We start from the raw sequence: 19,552 nt of genomic DNA, 5'->3' as shown, positions 1-19,552 counted from the left end.
TGGGTTCTATTTCTCTGGAGAACCCTAATACAAGTGAAGTGTGATTCAAATTTTTTTTTCTTTTTTCTTTTCCTTTCTTTCTTTCTTTTTTTTTTTCTTTTGACAGAGTCTCACTCTGTCACCCAGGCAACCCGCCAGGCCCAAACAAGCCTCCCACCTCTGCCTCCTGAGTAACTGGGATTACAGGCATGCACTACAGTGCTCGTGCCTGGCCATTTTTTTTTTTTTTTTTTTTTTGAGACAGAGTTTCACTCTTGTTGCCCAGGTTGCCGTGCAATGGCTATTCACAGGCATGATCCCTCTACTGATCAGCATGGAAGTGCTTCATTTCTGATCTGGGCCAGTTCACCCCTCCTTAGGCAAACTAGTGGTTCCTCACTCCCTGGAGGTCACCATATGATGCAGAATTTAGCGTGGACACCCATTTAGCATAGTGCACTAAAGCCCAGAACTCCTGGACTCAAATGATCCTCCCACCTCACCCTCTCCAGTAGCTGAGATTACAGGCCCGTGCATGCCTGATATCTCTGAGCCTTTACACATGCTTCTTTCTCTGCCTCCTCCCACCCCAACCTAAGTATCTTCTACTCATTCTTCAGGATTCAGCAGAGGCATCATCTCTTTTACAGAACTTTTATCTGTCAGGACTGATTCAAGTAATAGAAACTTCCTTGCACTAACAAGCCAAAAAGGGAAAAAGGGATTTAATATAAGAGTATAGAAGTATACTCTTCCTTGAGGAAGAAATCATCCAAAACTAACCACTCCATTTCATTGGGACTTTATCTCTTGTGTCTGTTCTTTCCCACCCTTAGAATCCCAGTTTGCCTCTTCAAGTAGCTTTGTTACTGCCTGTCTACTTTTCATTCTTCACCTCTAGACCATAAGTTCCTTGAGGGCAGGACCGTGCCTTTATTAATTTCCTCATCCCCAGAACTTAGCAGAGTACACCCAACAGAGTTTACAGGTGGTGAAAGAGGAAGACAAGTAAACCGGCCCTTAATGCACAACCCAGCAAGTGTCCTTGAAAATGCACATTTTCAAGGTGCATCCAGAGCCAGAGGAGATAGAGAGGACTCACCTCCCTATCTGGGCAGTCGAGAAGCTTCAGGAAGGACACAGGCTGATGCATTGCTTATCCTTTGATTGGGAGATCCAAAGGGAAGTCCCATAAAATGCATATTTATTTATTTATTTATTTTTGAGACAGGATCTCACTCTGTCACCCAGGCTGAGTGCAGTGGTGCAATCAGGGGTCACTGTAGCCATGACCTCCCTGGCTCAAGTGATCCTTTCACATCAGTGTCCTGAGTAGCTGGGATTACAGGCATACACTACTATGTCCAGCTAATTTTTTTTTCTTTGTAGAGATGGGATCTCACTATGTTGCCCAGGCTGCTCTCGAACTCTGGGTCTCAATCCTCTTGCCTCAGCCTCCCAAAGGGCTGGGATTATGGGCATAAGCCATCACACCCAGCCACAGAGAGTCTCTTAGAGACCCTCCCAGCTCCTTGTGTCTCCACTGAAGCGGAGAGAGAACATCCAGTGTATTTCTGCGTGTTACTTGAAGACAGAGGAAAGGAACAACGAGTCACAGCGCAGGGGCCTTGGCACTCTGTTTCTCTAACATTTCAGCCATTTGAGATTTCGTTCAGTTCCTTTTTTTTTTTTTTTTTGATATGGAGTCTCGCTCTGTCACCCAGGCTGGAGTGCCATGGCACAATCTCGGCTCACTGCAACCTCCGCCTCCCACATTCAAGCAATTCTCCTGCCTCAGCCTCCTGAGTAGCTGGGATTACAGGCACCTACCACCATGCCCAGCTAATTTTTGTGTTTTTAGTAGAAAGGGGGTTTCACCATGTTGGTCAGGCTGGTCTTGAACTTCTGGCCTCATGATCCGCCTGCCTTGGCCTCCCAAAGTGCTGGGATTACAGGTGTGAGCCACCGCACCCGGCCTCAGTCAGTTCCTTTTTTCCATCTTGGGACCTTTGAGCATTTCATTTCCTCTGCTTAGAGTGCTTCCTCACCCTCTTTCTTTAGACTAACCTCTAAATAGCTTGAAGGTTTAAACTTACATGTCACTTTCAGGAGAGGAAGGAGGCTTCCCTCGCCCCCGAACTAGGCTAAGCTGCATCACCACACAGCCCCACAGCAGCCTGCTCTTCCCCAACACTCATTTCACTGTGCTGCCTGTTAAGAGGCTGCCTCTCCAGCACTCTGCGATCTGTCACAGCAGGGACCATGTCATCTCTTGCCTATTCACAGGGCCTGGCACAGAGCCTGGCACCTGAGAGGTAGTCAGAAATACTTGTTATTACTTTGAATTTCAATAGTTAGTGCAACTTCATTTTAAATAGAAAAATCAAGGCACAGAGGCGGGGAAGTGAATATTCCAGTGGCTTCGGGTTGGTTGCAGGGCCGCACTCAGAGCCTGGGCTGGATCCCTCTCTGCCCTGTATCCAATAGCACTGTGTCTTTTCAGTTTTTTGTTTTTGTTTTTGAGACAGGGTCTTGCTCTGTCACTTAGGTTGGATGCAGTGGCACGATCACAGTTCACTTTTTTTTTTTTTTTCCCCAGATGGAGTCTAGTTCTGTCACCCAGGCTGGAGTGAAGTGGCGTGATCTTGACTCACCACAACCTCCGTCTCCTCGGTTCAAGCAATTCTCCTGCCTCAGCCTCCCGAGTACCTGGGACTACAGGTGCGCGCCACCATGCCTGGCTAATTTTTGTATTTTTTTTAGTAGAGATGAAGTTTCACCATATTGGCCAGGCTGGTCTGGAACTCCTGTCCTCAAGTGATCCACCTGCCTCGGCCTCCCAAAGTGCTGGGATTACAGGAATGAACCTCCACACCCAGCCATTTTGCCCGCCTGGGCAAAAGAGCAAGACTCCATCTCAAAACAAACAAACAAAAAAAGAATCAATTACATTCACATTTTATCCCTAAATATTTCAGTGTGTATCTCCTAAGAAAAAGAACATTCTCCTATACAAATACAGCACAATTATCACAACATTACAATACTATTATCCACATTCATATTCAAATTTCCCAGTTATCTCAATTATGTCCTTTTCAGCTATTTTTTTTTTCCAGGACCAATCAAGAACCATGAATTGCTTTTGGTTGCCATATCTTAGTCTCCTTTTTTTCTTTTTTGGAGGCAGAGTCTCAAAAAAAGTACAGTGGCGTGATCTTGGCTCACTGCAACCTCAGCCTCCTAAGCTCAAACAATTCTCCTGCCTCAGCCTCCTGAGTAGCTGGGATTACAGGCATGCGCCACCAAGCCCAGCTAATTTTTGTATTTTTAGTAGAGACAGGGTTTCACCATGTTGGCCAGGCTGGTCTCGAACTCCTGACCTCTAGTGATTTGTCCAGCTAGGCCTCCCAAAATGCTGGGATTACAGGCTTGAGTCACTGCGCCTGGCCTAGTCTCCTTTAATATAGAACAGTTCTCAGACTACTTTATCTTTCACAATATTGACTACTTTCTTTTTTTTTTTTTTTGAGATGGAGTCTTGCTCTGTTACCGGGCCAGAGTGTAGTGGTGCAATCTTGGCTCACTGCAACCTCCACCCCCAGGTTCAAGCGATTCTCCTGCCTCAGCCTCCCAAGTAGCTGGGACTACAGGAGTGCACCACCACATCCAGCTCATTTTTGCATTTTCAGTAGAGATGGGGTTTCACCATGTTGGCCAGGATGGTCTCGATCTCCTGACCTCACAATCCATCCATCTCGGCCTCCCAAAGTGCTGGGATTGCAGATGTAAGCCATTGCACCTAGCCATTGAGTACTTTATCTTTCACTCTTCATTTTTGAAGAGTCTGGGTCAGATGTTTAGCAGAATGCCCCTAATGTGGATTTGTCTGATTATTTCCTCATGGTTAGATTCAGATTAAACTTTTTTTTTTTTTTTTTTTTTAACAAGATGCCACTTGCATGATGCTGTGGGTGCCTTTTCATTGCAATGCCTCCATTTCAGATGTGAGAAAGTTCTGGGCCTGTAGGGCATTTCAAGCCTGGGTGTATATGGGGGAGGAGGGGATAGATGTTCATTTATGTACCAGATCCTCAGATCCCTGGGGTGTGTTGGGGGGAAGGCTCAGGGAGCTGATGGATAAAGCCACAGCTTCAGTCCTGGCAGAGTTCACTGCCAGGGATGGCTGCTGACTGCGGGGCACTGATGGTGGGCAGCCAGGGTCGAGGTGCGAACTTCTCCTTCCTACAAGGCGCTCCAGGTGTTCAGTGGCAGCCAGTTCCTCAGTTAATGGGTCACCTGCTGCTGCGGCCACTCTCTGTTGATGCAGCTACAAGGGAAATGAAGAGGGCTGAGGGAGGTGGCCATGCCAATGCTGTTCTGTGGAGGAGAGGGACAGCAAAGGGACAGGTATACAAAGACAGAGGGAGCCATGGCCGGGCGCAGTGGCTCACGCCTGTAATCCTAGCACTTTGGGAGGCCGAGGCAGGTGGATCACTTGAGCTCAGGAGTTCGAGACCAGCCTGGGCAACATGGTGACACTCTGTCTCTACCAAAAATACAAAATAAATTAGCTGGACATGGTGTCACGAGCCTGTAGTCCCAGCTACTCGGGAGGCTGAGGTGAGAGGATTGCCTGAGCCCAGGAAGAGGAGATTGCAGTGAGCTGAGATCGCACCACTGCACTTCAGCCTGGGTGACAGTGCAAGATCCCGTCTCAAAAAAAGAAAATTAAAAAAAATAACATGAAGACAGAGGGAGCCTCTGAATAAAAAACAGAATGAAAGAGTAAGGGCCAGGGCATCAGAGGGGATGCACACACCAGCAAAGGAGAGAAAAGTGGAGGGACAGAGACAGAGAGAAACCAAGAGACTCATAAATGGCAGCCCACAGAGAAAAGAAAGCACCAGCTGATATGCCTCACTCACAATTTGCAAGTCCCTTTCTGAGGTTCTCTGGCTTTGGCCTTTGTGGGACAGTCAAGAGAGTCTGTGTTTATATCGGTCAGATTCAAAGGGCACAAGTGTTTCCCTCAAGGGGCTGTGCGGGGGTCACCTGCTCAGTCTGTACTTTTCCAAACACAGAAATTCTCCTTTGTGCCCCAGAAGCCAGGCCCTGGGCCAGCAGTTTCCTGCCAGAGCTCGGCATGTCTCCTCCTTTTTCACAGGGCTGTCAGCACTGAGGAAGGCCTACTGGTAAAGAGGAGCAGGAGAGAGGCAGACAGAAGGGAGGACTCAGAGAAAAGAAGCCACTAGAAATAGCCTTCCCTCTGGAGTGGGGAGGAATCCAAAAATCCCAGGAGCTGCCCAGCGGGTGTGACCTTAGCTAATAATAACAGGCCAGGGTTTTCTCACGAGAAAAAGGATCAGCATAGAGGAGGGTGGAGGGAAAGAGAAGCTGTTCAGCCCCCACACTGCGAGGGGTACAGACGGCACCCGGGGGTTCTGCCAGGGCCAAACTCCTCTAGAAGCTCCTGGGGAAGGGCTCTGTTACGGGAACCCAGGGTGGGCAGAGTAGACTTTTTGGCAATAATGGCATGTCTGTGCTTTTCTTTCTCAGGAAGAGAAGACAGTGAAAAGAGCATAGTCAGGAATCAGGAATCTTTTGTGGCATCACAGCTGAACCTAAGTGAAAAAGCACCTTTCTGCCCTCTGCCCTTGGCCAAAAGAACACCCTTCAGTTCCTGCTTCTTACTGAGGCGGTTGAGGAGCGTCAAGGGGCTGGACAGGACACCCCGCAAACTTTCCAGCCATTCCTGCTGCTCCTTCTCATTGGGGCAAGTGAGGACATATCTCCGCTCTGGGGTGACAATGGTGAGTCCGGCTTTCCAGCGATTTCCTCGGATGCCCTTGGGCAGGTCTTCATAGACTTCATATCCCTGCTCCTTGTTCCCAAGAAAAACCTGGCCCTGCTCGAAGGCATCCTGAAAATGGAGGGTACAGGGTCATCAGAGGGTGCCCCCAGGGCAGAGGGGCCCTGCAGCCCTGACAGCCTCCAACCTCTATTTTGGGAAGTGGGTGTGAGGTCCCTGCTGGGATTTCTGCTGAGTGGGACCCAGAATTTGAAAGATCAAAACCCTAAAATAAATCATACGCATCATCTGTTGAAAAGATACTGAGGGTGGGCCTGGTAGTTCATGCCTCTAATCCTAGCACTTTGGGAAGCCAAGGCAGAGGATTGTTTGAGGCCAGGAATATGAGACCAACCTGGGCAACATAGTGAGACCCCTTCTCTGCAAAAAAAATTTATTAATTATTATTATGAATTGTTTTTGGAGACAGGGTCTCACTCTGTCACCCAGGCTGGAAGTGCAGTGGCACAATCATGGCTCATCCCAGCCTCAACCTCCCAGGCTCAGGCAATCCTCCCACCTCAGCCTCCCAAGCAGCTAGGACTACAGGCATGCACCACCACACCTGGCCAATTTTTAAGATTCTTTTCTTTTCTTTTTCTTTTTCTTTTTTTGAGACAGAGTCTCGCTCTGCCCCCAGGCTTGAGTGCAATGGCGTGATCTCGGCTCATTGCACCCTCTGCCTCCAGGTTCAAGTGATTCTCCTGCCTCAGCCTCCTGAGTAACTGGGATTACAGGCAGGCACCACCATGTCCGACTAATTTTTGTATTTTTAGTAGAGACGGGGTTTCACCATGTTGGTCAGGCTGGTCTTGAACTCCTGACCTTGTGATCCGCCTGCCTCGGCCTCCCAAAGTGCTGGGTTTACAGACATGAGCCACCATGCCCGGCCTTAAGTTTCTTGTAGAGATGGGATCTCATTATATTGCGTAGGCTGGTCTCGAACTTCTGGGCTCAAGTGATCCTCCTGCCTCAGCCTCCCAAAGTACTGGGATTACAGGCAAGAGCCAGAGCACCCAGCCCTACTTTTTTTTAAATTAGCTGGGCATGGTGGTGAATGCCTGTATTCTGAGCTACTCGGGAGGCTGAGGCAGGAAGATAACTTGGGCCCAGAAGTTCAAGGTTGCAATGAGCTGTGATTGTGCCACTGCATTCCAGCCTGGGTGACAGAGAGAGACTCTGTCTCTAAAAAAATAAATAAGTGATACCTAACATTTATGGAGCACCTATTAAAATCAGCATCAGGAATTACAATGCTTTATAGTAACTTAAATAGCCATCATGGAAACCTCTGGGGAAGGCATTCTTATTAAGCCTGTTTTTCAGAGGAGGAAACTAAGGCACAGAGAGCTAAGTACTCGGCTCAAGGCAACACTACTACAAGTAGCAGGGCTGAGACCAGAGCCCAGACAGCCAGGTTCTAGAGTCCACCACACTCCTAACCACTACACATCACAGCCTCTTGGTTAGAAGTGAGCCCTGGAGACTAGAGGAAGAAATACACCTCATTTAACTACCATGGGCAGCATTTTGGATACTCATAATGGACTTCCTGAAAGCGAGGAGAAAGAAGCTTCATGCCACAGGAGATTACTTCAAGAGCAACAAAAACAAGGGGTAGAAGTTTTCCTCTCAGGGTTTCTCTAGCTCTGGGGCTCTGGGAGATGTGTTTATCCATAGCTTTCACATAGTTTCAGACAAGCACTACCCAGTTGTCTGAGCAAGCCCTGGGGAGGAAGCAGGAGTGGCTCTTACCAGTGGGTTCTTGTAATAGAGCAGCCTCCGCTCATGGCAATCCAGGGCGAACCACCTTTTCTTGAAAGGTTCTCTCTGCTGCAAAAGAGGGAACCTCTTACCATGGATGACCAAGTCAGTTTCTGAGGATAGAGATCAGGGGCCAGCCCAGGCCAGACCAAGGGAGCTGGCCAGTCCCACTGGTTCTCCAGCCCAGCCTCCTCAGTCAGACATCCTAGTGCTTCTCCCTGGGGCCTGGACAGGAGCCCTCAGGCATTGAAGGTTCTGCCCATTACCCTTCCAACCCCACCATACCCTCTACCAGCTTCACCCTGCTGCCTCCAGGTGCTGCCTTGACTTGGAAGAGGCACTTTCCTCTTTTTCAGGCGGTGGACAAAGAAGCCGGAGAAAAAGGAAGTTGGGGAAAATCAGAAGTGGCTACTGCTTGGCAAGGCTGAAAGTGCTGGCCTTGGCCAAATTCTAACCTAGGTCAGGGAGAGAAAGCCCGGCAACAAGAACCACGCGGAGGGGCTGCGCCTCTCTGAAAACAACGCTTTGACTACTTTTTCCGCCTGCCCAAGGCTTGCTTTCACGATTGCCTAACACAGGGGTATCCAATCTTTTGCCTTCCCTGGGCCACATTGGAAGAATTGTCTTGGGCCACACATAAAATACACTAAACTAATGATAGCTGATGAGCTTAAAACAAAAAAAATCGCAAAAATGTCTCATAATGTTTTAAGAAAGTTCACGAATTTGGCTGGGCGTGGTGACTCATGCCTGTAATCCCAGCCCTTTGGGAGGCTGAGGTGGGCAGATCGCTTGAGGTCGGGAGTTCGAGACCAGCCTGGCCAACATAGTGAAACCTCTTCTCTACTAAAATTACAAAAATTAGCCAGTCATGGCGGCGGGCACCTGTAATCCCAGCTATTCAGGAGTCTGAGGCAGGAGAATCCCTTGAATCCGGGAGGTGGAGGTTGCAGTGAGCCAAGATCACACCACCGCACTCCGCCTGGGTGACAGTGCAAGACTCTGTCTCAAAAAAATTTAAAAAAGAAAGTTTACGAAGTTGTGTTGGGCCTAATTCCAAGCTGTCCTGGGCAACAGGCGGCCCATGGGCTGTTCGTTGGACAAACTTGGCCTAACACCTTTCACTATTCTCTTAACAGTCATCCCATAAACACATTAAACCTTTTGTGTACATTGAACTACATAAGTCCCCCAGGGAGTGGTAGAAGGTACCTTTGGCCCAGTCTTTTCCATGAAGCCTTGTTTGAGGTAGCTCCTGGTGAGGAATGGCACGAGCTGTGGAAGAGAGACAGACACTCAGACACTGACCCCTAACTCACACCCCAAAGCTCCAGGTTCCCGCCTGGCTCCCGACAAAGGGGAAGTTTGAAATGGGGAAGGATGTGTGCTCATGGCTCATGGTATTATATTTGGAAAGTGCAATGGACATAATATTAATATTTCACAGAGCCAGTCAACAGCACCCCAGATGTTTGCAGAACTTAGTGGCACGGCCAAGTTTTGGTTTAAGGACTCCTTCAGTAACCCCAGGGTATGGACATAGGCAAGGCTCTGCAGAGACCCTCTTGGTGTCAGGGAACATGTTCTGAGGGTCCACTTTGCGTCAGGCTCTGGTTGCAATTCTCAATCACCCTGCGAGGTGGGTATCACCAGCCTCATTACACATCTGAAGAAACCAGGCCACAGAGAAGGGGCTGGGGATTTTCCTAAAGTCACATCACTGGTAGTGCGAAGACCTGAGATTCATGCCCAGGGCCGATGACACTAGACTGTACTCCTACCACTACACTAGGGTGCTAAAGTATAAACATGCCAGGGCCCTCTGAGCAGGACCTTGGGAAAGGCGTGGTCATTGGTCAGAGTGCTGACACAGAGCAACAAGAAAATGATGCCAGAGGCTGGGCGCGGTGGCTCACGTCTGTAATCCCAGCACTTTGGGAGGCCAAGGCAGGTGGATCACTTGAGGCCAGGAATTTGAGACTAGCCTGGCCAACATGGTGAAACCCCATCTCTACTATAAATACAAAAATTAGCTGGGCATGGTGGTGCGCACTTGTAATCCCAGCTACTCAGTAGGCGGAGGCAAAAGAATCCCTTGAACCCGGAAGGCAGAGGTTGCAGTGAGCTGAGATGGTGCCACTGCACTCCAGTCTGGGTGACAGAGGGAGACTCCATCTCAGAAAAAAAAAAGAAAAAAAGAAAGAAAAGAAAATGATGCCAGAGTGGACAGAGAAAGTTCTGAAGCAGAAGTCGGGAGACCTGGTTCTAACTCCAGTTCTGGCCTCCACCAGCTGCATTACCTTTGTAAGACCTTCTGTCTCATGAGGCCTTATGTCTCCCCTGTGTGAGAAACAACCTGGATCATGTGATCCCCAGAATCCCTTCCAGCCTGTCAGCCTATACTCAGAGATGTTTCCAGGGGTTGATGATGGCCTCCTATGCTCCCAGGCATCAACCTGGAAAGTCTAAAGCTTCAAATGACAGTCCAGGCTTCAAAGAACAGAGAGGCTTCTCCAGAGCTCCAGGGCCCAGGGCAGAGGCACAGGGGAAGTGAGGTCTGGGGAACAGCTACGGGAAGTTTAAAAGGGGGAAAGTTGTGAGCCAAAAATGAAAATATAGGTCAGATGCAGTGGCTCACACCTGTAGTCCCAGCACTTTGGGAGGCCGAGGTAGGAGGATTGCTTGAGACCAGAAGTTCGAGACCAGCCCGGGCAACATAAGTGAGATACCATCTCTACAAAAAATAAAAAAATTTTTTAAATGTAAGAAAGAAAATATAAACTGTACTACTCCCCTCCTCCTAAAATACATTCACTAGGCTTTAATTCTTCCATTTGGAGAAAACAGATGGAGTCCCGAACTGCTCAATCTTCTGAATTTGAGTCAGCACAGAGCAAGCAGAGGCCTAGGGAAACCATTGGGAGAAAAAGGAAAATCACATGGCTGGAGCACTGCTTCCTGTACTTCAGATGCCTTGGCTCGCTGGAGTCTCACAACAGCCCTAGAAAGGAGGTACTATCACCTAGGCAAGTCACCTCACCTCTCTGGGCCTGGATCATCTGTCACCATGGCAACAATACCTACTTTCTCTGAAGTCCAAAAGACCATATGCACTTATTACAGGACCACAGACCCCACCGGGATGCCCTGGATTTCCAACATGTGGATCCTAAAGCCTGAGCCAGGCCTGGTGATTGCTCAGAACCTCACACCATACACAGACATTAAATGGGAAGAAAGACACGGGATGGATATCGGGTACTGACAGTGGATGAGAGCGGCAGGGGAACACTGAGGATGTTGACCGAAGAGCAATTTCCTTTACACATGTCAGCAAAGATGGGCAACTTGCCCAGATTAAATAAGGCTGAGCATCTGCACTTTGTCCTCCTTCCTCATAGTCAGCAGACAGCACCCTCCACTCCCCAACCCATGGGAGCCAGCATTAACCAGTTCTGGGTGCAAACTCAGCAGACTGACTCAAGGGATCTGACTCGGGCCTTACTGGAATTGCTCCCAGACAGCTGCCATCTCAGCATATCGTTGGGCCTGGAGGGGACCCTATTCCAGACAACTGGCTCCCTACAAACCTTGGAATTAAGGAGCATTTAGGCTTTCAAGGACGCTCTAGGCTGGGCGCGGTGGCTCACGCCTGTAATCCCAGCACTTTGGGAGGCCGAGGCGGGCGGATCATGAGGTCAGGAGATCGAGACCATCCTGGCGAACACGGTGAAACCCCGTCTCTACTAAAAACACAAAAAAATTAGCCGGGCGTGATGGTGGGCGCCTGTAGTCCCAGCTTCTAGGGAGGCTGAGGTAGGAGAATGGCAGGAACCCGGGAGGCGGCGGAGCTTGCAGTGAGCGGAGATCGTGCCACTGCACTCCAGCCTGGGCGACACAGCAAGACTCCGTCTCAAAAAAAAAAAAAAAAAAAGGAAGCTCTAATGGTTGAGATTAAGAAAATCCCAGCATTAAAATGGTTTTCCACCCCCATCACTTATAAAATCCTCTTACAGGGGAGCCTCTTGAAGAGGACCAGAGTATAGAATCTCAGAGCCGGAAGGGACCCTGAAGATGACCTGGACTAACTGCCATCTTACCAATCTGGAAACAGAAGCTCAGAGAGGTGCCAGGACCTGCAGGGGTCACACAGAAAGTGAGCAATAGAGCATCCCTGAGAGCCCAGGCTTCCTGGCTCAAGGCAGCATCCACTGCCCCACACCATGCAGGCCTCCCTGGCCCAGCCTGAAATAGGGAGATGAAGGCCCCAGAAGTCTGGAGACAACCAAAATGCAGTTCTCGGCTCCCCATCATGTTGGCCACGAAGGGCATACCTGCTCCTGTTACAATTGTTATGGGGAGGATCCCAGGCTTTCCCAAGCCCAGAGCATCACAGGGCAAAGCGGGGATGTTACAAAGGGAAGCGCACCTTTGGTTATTCACCTGCCCTTCCTGGGACTGTATATCACATCAGTGAAATGGAAATAATCACCCCTGCCCGGCTGCCATTTCACAAGACAAAACGGGCTCAAAGCACTCTGTAAGCAGCATGTTAGGGATCATTTGTACATTTTAGAGGGAGAAGGGGTCAGAAAGAGATGACCAAATGCTGAGCCCCTTGACACTCCTCTGAAGGGGAGAAACTGACCTGCTTTTGGGAGGCTGCCTTGTCATATGTGAGGCTGTAACCCCCCAGGCTCCCCTGGAGAATGCCTTGGGTTTCCCTCTGAGCTACCCAGCCCTCAACCTCAAGGTCTTACCTGCAAACAAACCTAGTCTGGCTTCTTTGGTTTCTTTTTTTTTTTTTTGAGACGGAGTCTTGCTCTGTCACCCAGGCTGGAGTGTAGTGGTGCCATCTCGGCTCACTGCAAGCTCCGCCTCCCGGGTTCGTGCCATTCTCCTGCCTCAGCCTCCCAAGTAACTGGAATTATAGGCACCCGCCACCACACCCAGATAATTTTTTTGTATTTTTAGTAGATTCGGGGTTTCACCATGCTAGCCAGGATTGTCTCCATCTCCTGACCTCTTGATCCGCCGGCCTCGGCCTCCCAAAGTGCTGGGATTACCGGCGTGAGCCACCATGCCCAGCCCTAGTCTGGCTTCTGAGTGTCTTCGAGGTCAACAGACAAGGAAAGAAGGAGATGGCCGAGAGGAGATTCAGAAATTGGGGTCCACATTTAGCTCACCTCAGACTCTGGGAGTTCAGGAAAAGCCATTTTTAGATACTGCAGACGGGCTGCACGCAGGGCGTTGAACCAGTCCACTATCTCCTGCCGAGAGAAGTGCACAGGACACATACACAGCAGTGAGATGGGGTGGGTGGGAGGCTGCGTCTGGTGGCGGGAAGTTAGCTGGGCATTGCGTGTGGGGCGCATGTATTCAGCGCCTGCACACACCCCACAGCTTGGCTCAGGGGCATCCAGGCAGGACTGTGTCAGAGCCTCGTGGGCTAACCCTAGCAAACAGGAAGCCTCTGACAGGGATAACCCCAGAGCCCCGAAAAAGGATTGGGTGAACCGCACAGGAGTTCTGCAATGGCCTCAGACAGTGCTTTTCACTTTCTAATGTGTACAAAATCTCCTGAGGCTCTTGTTACAATGCAGAGGCATATGCAGTAGGTTTGGAATGGGGCCCAAGACTCTGCATTCCTAACACGCTCTCAGGTGATAAGATGCTGCTAGTCAGTGGAATACACTCTAAGGAGAAAGGTTCTAGGAAATCATTGTCCTCAGATGTCAAAGATTGGCATTTGGGTGGGGAGCAGGTGTGCCTGGGGATGCTCCTCTGATGAGGATGCTCATGGCAACTTAGGCCAAAGCTGGCTTGGTCCCTTCTGCTGTCACTCTGAGAGAACATGTCCCTCAGCAGCCTGGGCCACCTTCATCTCCCACCTAGACAACCACATATCTAGCTGGCCTTGATCGGCTGTTCTCCGATTGACCCTCTCATGGCAACCAGAGTGAATTTTTTTTTTTTTTTTTTTTTTTAGACAGAGTCTCGCTCTGTTGCCCAGGCTGGAGTGCAGTGGCGCGATCTCAGCTCACTGTGACCTCTGCCTCCCAGGTTCACGCCATTCTCCTGCCTCAGCCTCCTGAGTAGCTGGGACTACAGGCACCTGCCACCATGTCCAGCTAATTTTTGTATTTTTAGTAGAGACGGGGTTTCACTGTGTTAGCCAGGATGGTCTCAATCTCCTCACCTCGTGATCCGCCTGCCTTGGCCTCCCAAAGTGCTGGGATAACAGGCGTGAGCCACCACGGCTGGCCTGCAGATTTTCTAATTACAAATCTAATCAGTCTGACTTGGAGTCCTGTCTACTACCCTCAGAAAAAAAAAAAAAGTCTTAAGTTCTTTACTATGACTGCTGTCTGAGCTCCTTCCATGCAAAACTATATGTAATTCTCCCAACACCTACTGCTCCTTCGTCTTGGGACATTCTGCTTAGCCCACTCCATCCCACACACACTTTTTACGTAAAACATTCTACTTCTCCCACAGGTTAGTTTTGATGTTGTAATAGATTTTCAGTGCTTGCTCAGCCCAAGCCCTGCTTCTGTGAGAACTACCCCGCCTATCTTCACCCAACCCCAGTGGCAGCCCCATTTACGGCTGTGATCCTGCCCCTGCTTAACCACAGCAGCTGGACCAGGCCTGGACCAATACAGAGGCTGGACTGGGCTTATCAGATTCCTTCTCCCAGGAATTTGGAATTGGAAGACTAAAAGGCTTGTTCAAATAGTGGTAGTTTGTGACTTTGATATAATATGATGATTGAGAAAGTCATTTGAATATGGTTTCAAAGGAATGAAACCATTTCCCTTTCTCTCTCATAGGCGAAGCACACAGGCCTAGGATTCCAGGGGTCTGTGCTCTCTTGTCCTGGGGTTCACTAAGGACCCTCTGGCCAGGTGCGGTGACTCATGCCTGTAATCCCAGCAGTCTGGGAGGCTGAGGCGGGTGGATCACCTGAGGTCAGGAGTTTGAGACCAGCCTGACCAACATGGTGAAACCCCATCTCTACTAAAAATACAAAATTAGCCAGGTATGGTGGTGCATGCCTGTAATCCCAGCAACTCGAGAGGTTGAGGCTGGAGAATTGCTTGAACCTGGTAGGCAGAGGTTGCAGTGAGCTGAGATTGAGATTGTGCCACTGCACTCCAATCTGGGCGACAGAGCAAGACTCCTCCTCAAAAAAAAAAAAGAAAAAGAAAAGAACCTTCTTAGGTCTCAGGCACTAAGGGAATGGGGCCAGCCCAGAAAAGACACGCCTAGGCCTTCACGTTGGAAGGTCTCTCCAGTCACAATCTGGTGATCCTGGTGCCAAGTCCAACCTGCATACCTGTTTGGCTCCTGAAGTTTTGTTTGCTTCAATCCTCCATGCAGGTTTTCCTGTTTGCCACAGCCCCCTCCCCAACGCTTATGCCCGTCCACTTAGTTTTTAAATCACCCCCTGACTCCTGCAGGCAGGGATCTGGAGTACTCATTTATGCCCATCTAACAGACAGGCTGGGGCATCAAGCACAAGAGAAGAACGGCCAGACCCAGGTTGTCAGATGCACCATACTGGGCAGATAGGAGGGAGCTGGGTATCCTAAGTGCCAGAGACCTTGGGTGCCTCAGTAAAAGTCCTTGTGACAGTGGTTGGCATGGAGAGGGGGCTAGGGCCGTGGTGCTAGGGCCCCTTGGGAAGTTCTAGTCCCTGCCTCTGGTTCCTGGCTCCTGCTGCCAAGGTTCCTCCCTACAGCAGAGGCACATGGCAGGTAAAGTGGGTGCAGGGCTCGGGAACCACTGGCTGTGACCCGAGCAAGTTACTAACATGTCCATGACTCAGTAACGGGGGCTTATTTTGAGGATTAAGAAATGATGGACAGCAATCACCAAAAGCAGTGCCCAGGGGAGTTAACAGATGGTCACAAAATGTCAGCACCCACCTTCATCCACTCCCACTTAGCATCTCTGTCCCCTGCCTAGTCCTGAGACCCTGCTCAGGACCTGACCCAGCTTATTCTCTTATACTGGCCTGCTCATCTCTGACTGGGCTGATTTCCTGGACTATTAAATAGTGCTTCTCAGTGGCTCACCCCTGTAATTCCAGCACTTTGGGAGGCCGAGGTGGGCTGATCACTTGAGGTCAGGAATTCAAGACCAGCCCGGCCAACATGGTGAAACCCTGTGTCTACTAAAAATACAAAAAAAAAAAAAAAAAAAAGAAAAGAAAAAAATTAGCTGAGTATGATCTCAGCTACTCGGGAGGCTGAGGCAGGAGGATCGCTTGAACCCTGAAGGTGGAGGTTGCAGTGAGCCGAATCGCGCCACTGCACTCCAGCCTGGGCAACAGAGCGAGTTCTGTCTCCAAAGGAAAAAAAATAGTGCTTCTCAAACTTAAATGTGCACAAGACTCACCTGGGATCCTGTTAAAATGCAGTTTCTTTTTCTTTTTTCTTTTTTCTTTTTTTTTTTTTTTTGAGGCGGAGTCTTGCTCTGTCACCCAGGCTGGAGTGCAGTGGCGCCATCTCGGCTCACTGCAAGCTCCATCTCCTGGGTTCATTGCCATTCTCCTGCCTCAGCCTCCCGAGTAGCTGGGACTACAGGCGCCCGCCCCCACGCCCAGCTAATTTTTTTGTATTTTTAGTAGAGACTGGGTTTCACCGTGTTCGCCAGGATGGTCTCGATCTCCTGACCTCATGATCCGCCCACCTCGGCCTCCCAAAGTGCTGGGATTACAGCCCCCTCCCCACCAGTTGAGGCTGGTCTCAAACTCCTGGGTTCAAGTGATCCACCTGCCTTGGCCTCCCAAAGTTCTGGGATTACAGGCAAAAGCTACCATGCTCAGCCTTGAGACTATTTTTAACAAACTCCTGGGTGATGCCAATGCTGTTGGACCAGGACCACATGTTGAGAAGCAGCGTCCCGGGGCGCACTGCCGCCTGACTGTCTATCAGTTCCTCCCCCGTATTCAAAACCTCTGGCCTGCCTTTCCGGCGGTGATGACCTACCCACATGAGAACATGCCTCTCGCAAAGGATCTCCTTCATCCCTCCCCAGAAGAGGAGAAGAGGAAACACAAGAAGAAACGCCTGGTGCAGAGCACCATTTCCTACTTCACGGATGTGAAATGCCCAGGATGCTATAAAATCACCACGGTCTTTAGCCGTGCACAAACGGTAGTTTTGTGTGTTGGCTGCTCCACTGTCCTCTGCCAGCCTACAGGAGGAAAAGCAAGGCTTACAGAAGGATGTTCCTTTAGGAGGAAGCAGCACTAAAGGCACTCTGAATCAAGATGAGTGGGAAACCATCTCAATAAACACATTTTGGATAAAAATAAATAAATAAATAAAATAACCTCTGGCCCTACCTGGCTTTGCATTCCTGGGCATAGTCACTTCTGTAACTGGACTTTCATTGGTGGCTGTGCACTGTTCAGATACAGCCATGGTACTTGCCAGGTTCCTCTCCCTGATCTCACCCTGCCCTCCTCATATCTTTGTCTCAGACTGGGAAGTGATGATAAATTAAGGCAAATGGTAGCAGAAAATCTCTAGAGGCAGCTGAGCACAGCACCAGTGAGCAGGGGAGGTGGTGAGCTGCACCTGCCGAGTCCTGGGGTGCGAGCTGGAGGTGGAGGTGGCAACTCCAGTCGTCTCACCTTCCCACTTTCATGATACACAAACAGGTTCCTGATGTGGCCATCTCTCCTGTAGGTGATCTGCAGCCCGTGGGGGTGCCCTATCTTCTCTGTCTGGAAGGTGGCATTCAAGTCCTTAATGCTGATGACAGCTTTGGGGTTTTTACCCTGAAAGAGAGAGAGAGAAAGAAAGATGTTGACAGTCCACAGGGTGACTTTTGGTCAACTTTCACCAAGGCCTTCATGCAAACAAACATCAATTTGTAAATATACGGGTTTTAAATGTTCTTGCTCTCATATCAAAATTCACAGATACTGGCCAGATGCGGTGGCTCACGCCTGTAATCCCAGTACTTTGGGAGACCAAGGCGGGTGGATCACGAGGTCAGGAGTTCGAGACCAGCCTGGCCAACTTGGTAAAACCCTGTCTCTGCTAAAAATACAGAAATTAGCTAGGCATGGTGGCAGGCGCCTGCAATCCCAGTGACTCGGGAGACTGAGGCAAGAGAGTGGTTTGAACCTGGGAGGCGGAGGTTGCAGTGAGCTGAGATTGTGCCACTGCACTCTAGCCACCACACCTGGCTAATTTTTGTATTTTTAAGTAGAGATGGGTTTTCGCTATGTTGGCCAGACTGCTCATGAACTCCTGACCTCAGGTGATCCACCCGCCTTGGCCTACCAAAGTGCTGGAATCATAGGTATGAGCCACTGCGCCTAGTCTATCGTTCTCTTCTTTGTGTCCATGGGTACTCAACGTTTAGCTTCCATTTATAAGTTAGAACATTTGGTTTTCTGTTCCTTTGTTAGTTACTTAAGATAATATTATCCAGATCAATCCATGTTGCTGCAAAGAACATGACCTCATTCTTTTCTTTGTTTTTATCTTTGTTTTGTTTCACTCTTGTTGCCCAGGCTGGAGTGCAGTGGCATGATCTTGGCTCACTGCAATCTCTGTCTCCCAGGTTCAAGGGATTCTCGCAGCCTCCCAAGTAGCTGGGATTACAGACACGTGCCACCATATCCAGCTAATTTTTTGTATTTTTAGTAGAAACGGGGTTTCACTATGTTAGCCAGGCTGGTCTCAAACTCCTGATCTCAGGTGATCTGCCCGCCTCAGCCTCCCAAAGTGCTGGGATTACAGGCGTGAGCCATCACCCCTAACCAATCTCGTTCTTTTTTTTAATTTTTGAGATAGAATCTCGCTCTGTTGCTCAGGTTGAAGTGCAAAGGCATGATCTCAGCTCATTGCAACCTCCACCTCCCAGATTCTAACCATTCTCCTGCCTCAGCCTCCTGAGTAGCTGGGATTATAGGCGTGCGCCACCACATCTGGCTAATTTTTGTATTTTTAATAGAGATGGGGTTTGACCATGTTGGTCAGGCTGGTCTCGAACTCCTGACCTTGTGATCTACCTGCCTCGGCCTCCCAAATGCTGGGATTACAGGCATGACCCACCGTGCCTGGCCAATCTCATTCTTTTTTATGGCTGTGTAGTATTCTATGTACCACATTTCCATTATCCAGTCCACCACTGATGGGCACCTAGGCTGATTCCATGTTTCTGTTATTGTAAATAGTGCTGCAATGAGCATATGTGTACATGTGTCTTTATAGTAGAATTATCTCTTTTTTCTTTTCTTTATTTTTTTTTTTTTGAGACGGAGTTTCACTGTTGTTGCCCAGGCTGGAGTACAATGGAGCGATCTTGGCTCACTGCAACCTCCACCTCCCAGGTTCAAGCGATTCTCCTGCCTCAGCCTCCCAAGTCACTGAGATTACAGAGATGTGCCACCATGCCTGGCTAATTTTGTATTTTTAGTAGAGACAGGGTTTCTCCATGTTGGTCAGGGTGATCTCGAACTCCCGACCTCAGGTGACCCACTGGCCTCTGCCTCCCAAATTGCTAGGATTACAGGCGTGAGCCACTGCATCTGGCCTATAGTAGAATTATTTCTATTGCTTTGGGTATATACCCAGTAATGGGACTGCTGGGTCAAATGTTAGTTCTGTTTTAAGTTCTTTGAGAAATCTCCAAACTGCTTTCCACAGTGGCTGAACTAATTTACATCCCTGCCACAAATGTGTAAACATTTCCTTTTCTCTACAACCTCACCAGTATCTGTTACTTTTTTACTTTTTGATAATAGCCATTCTGACTGGTATAAATGGTATCTCAGTGTGGTTTTGACTTACATTTCTCTGATTAGTGAGGTTGAACATTTTTTCATTTGCTTGTTGGCCACGTGTATGTCTTCTTGGGAGAAGTGTCTGTACACATCTTTTGCCCATTTTAATGAGGTTGTTTTTTGCTTTCAACATTATATTTTTGAGG

The 19,552-nt window shown here is 49.2% G+C and overlaps 2 protein-coding genes across 4 annotated transcripts in view; one reads left to right on the top strand and one right to left on the bottom strand.

Annotated features, from left to right (window-relative positions):
- Nucleotides 1-1,618: 1,618 nt before the first annotated feature.
- ADAP2 (ArfGAP with dual PH domains 2) overlaps nucleotides 1,619-19,552 on the bottom strand; it is a 40,484-nt gene continuing 22,550 nt past the window's right edge. Inside the window, exons 6-12 of one of the 3 annotated variants that reach the window (XR_005238512.2) lie at nucleotides 17,241-17,387; nucleotides 12,781-12,864; nucleotides 10,235-10,328; nucleotides 8,807-8,869; nucleotides 7,586-7,663; nucleotides 5,674-5,902; nucleotides 1,619-4,309 (exon numbers count right to left, since the gene is read on the bottom strand). Coding sequence is in view for 2 of the 3 variants with exons in the window: in XM_008010974.3 (XP_008009165.3) it covers nucleotides 4,275-4,309; nucleotides 5,674-5,902; nucleotides 7,586-7,663; nucleotides 8,807-8,869; nucleotides 12,781-12,864; nucleotides 17,241-17,387 (636 nt within the window). In the remaining variant the exon portion in view is untranslated. The remainder of the gene's footprint in view (nucleotides 4,310-5,673; nucleotides 5,903-7,585; nucleotides 7,664-8,806; nucleotides 8,870-10,234; nucleotides 10,329-12,780; nucleotides 12,865-17,240; nucleotides 17,388-19,552) is intronic. The other 2 variants (XM_008010974.3, XM_037992541.2) reach the window with 2 other exon arrangements.
- LOC119621889 (small ribosomal subunit protein eS27-like) lies at nucleotides 16,405-16,933 on the top strand. Its single transcript, XM_037992544.2, has one exon. The coding sequence runs from the start codon at nucleotides 16,420-16,422 to the stop codon at nucleotides 16,855-16,857; it is 438 nt and encodes a 145-aa protein (XP_037848472.2). The 5' UTR covers nucleotides 16,405-16,419; the 3' UTR covers nucleotides 16,858-16,933.

The sequence above is a fragment of the Chlorocebus sabaeus genome, chromosome 16, assembly GCF_047675955.1.
Source record: "Chlorocebus sabaeus isolate Y175 chromosome 16, mChlSab1.0.hap1, whole genome shotgun sequence".
In the NCBI taxonomy this organism is placed as follows: domain Eukaryota; kingdom Metazoa; phylum Chordata; class Mammalia; order Primates; family Cercopithecidae; genus Chlorocebus; species Chlorocebus sabaeus.
The sequence above is the reverse complement of the archived record's forward strand: the minus strand, read 5'-3'. Positions and strand labels throughout refer to the sequence as shown.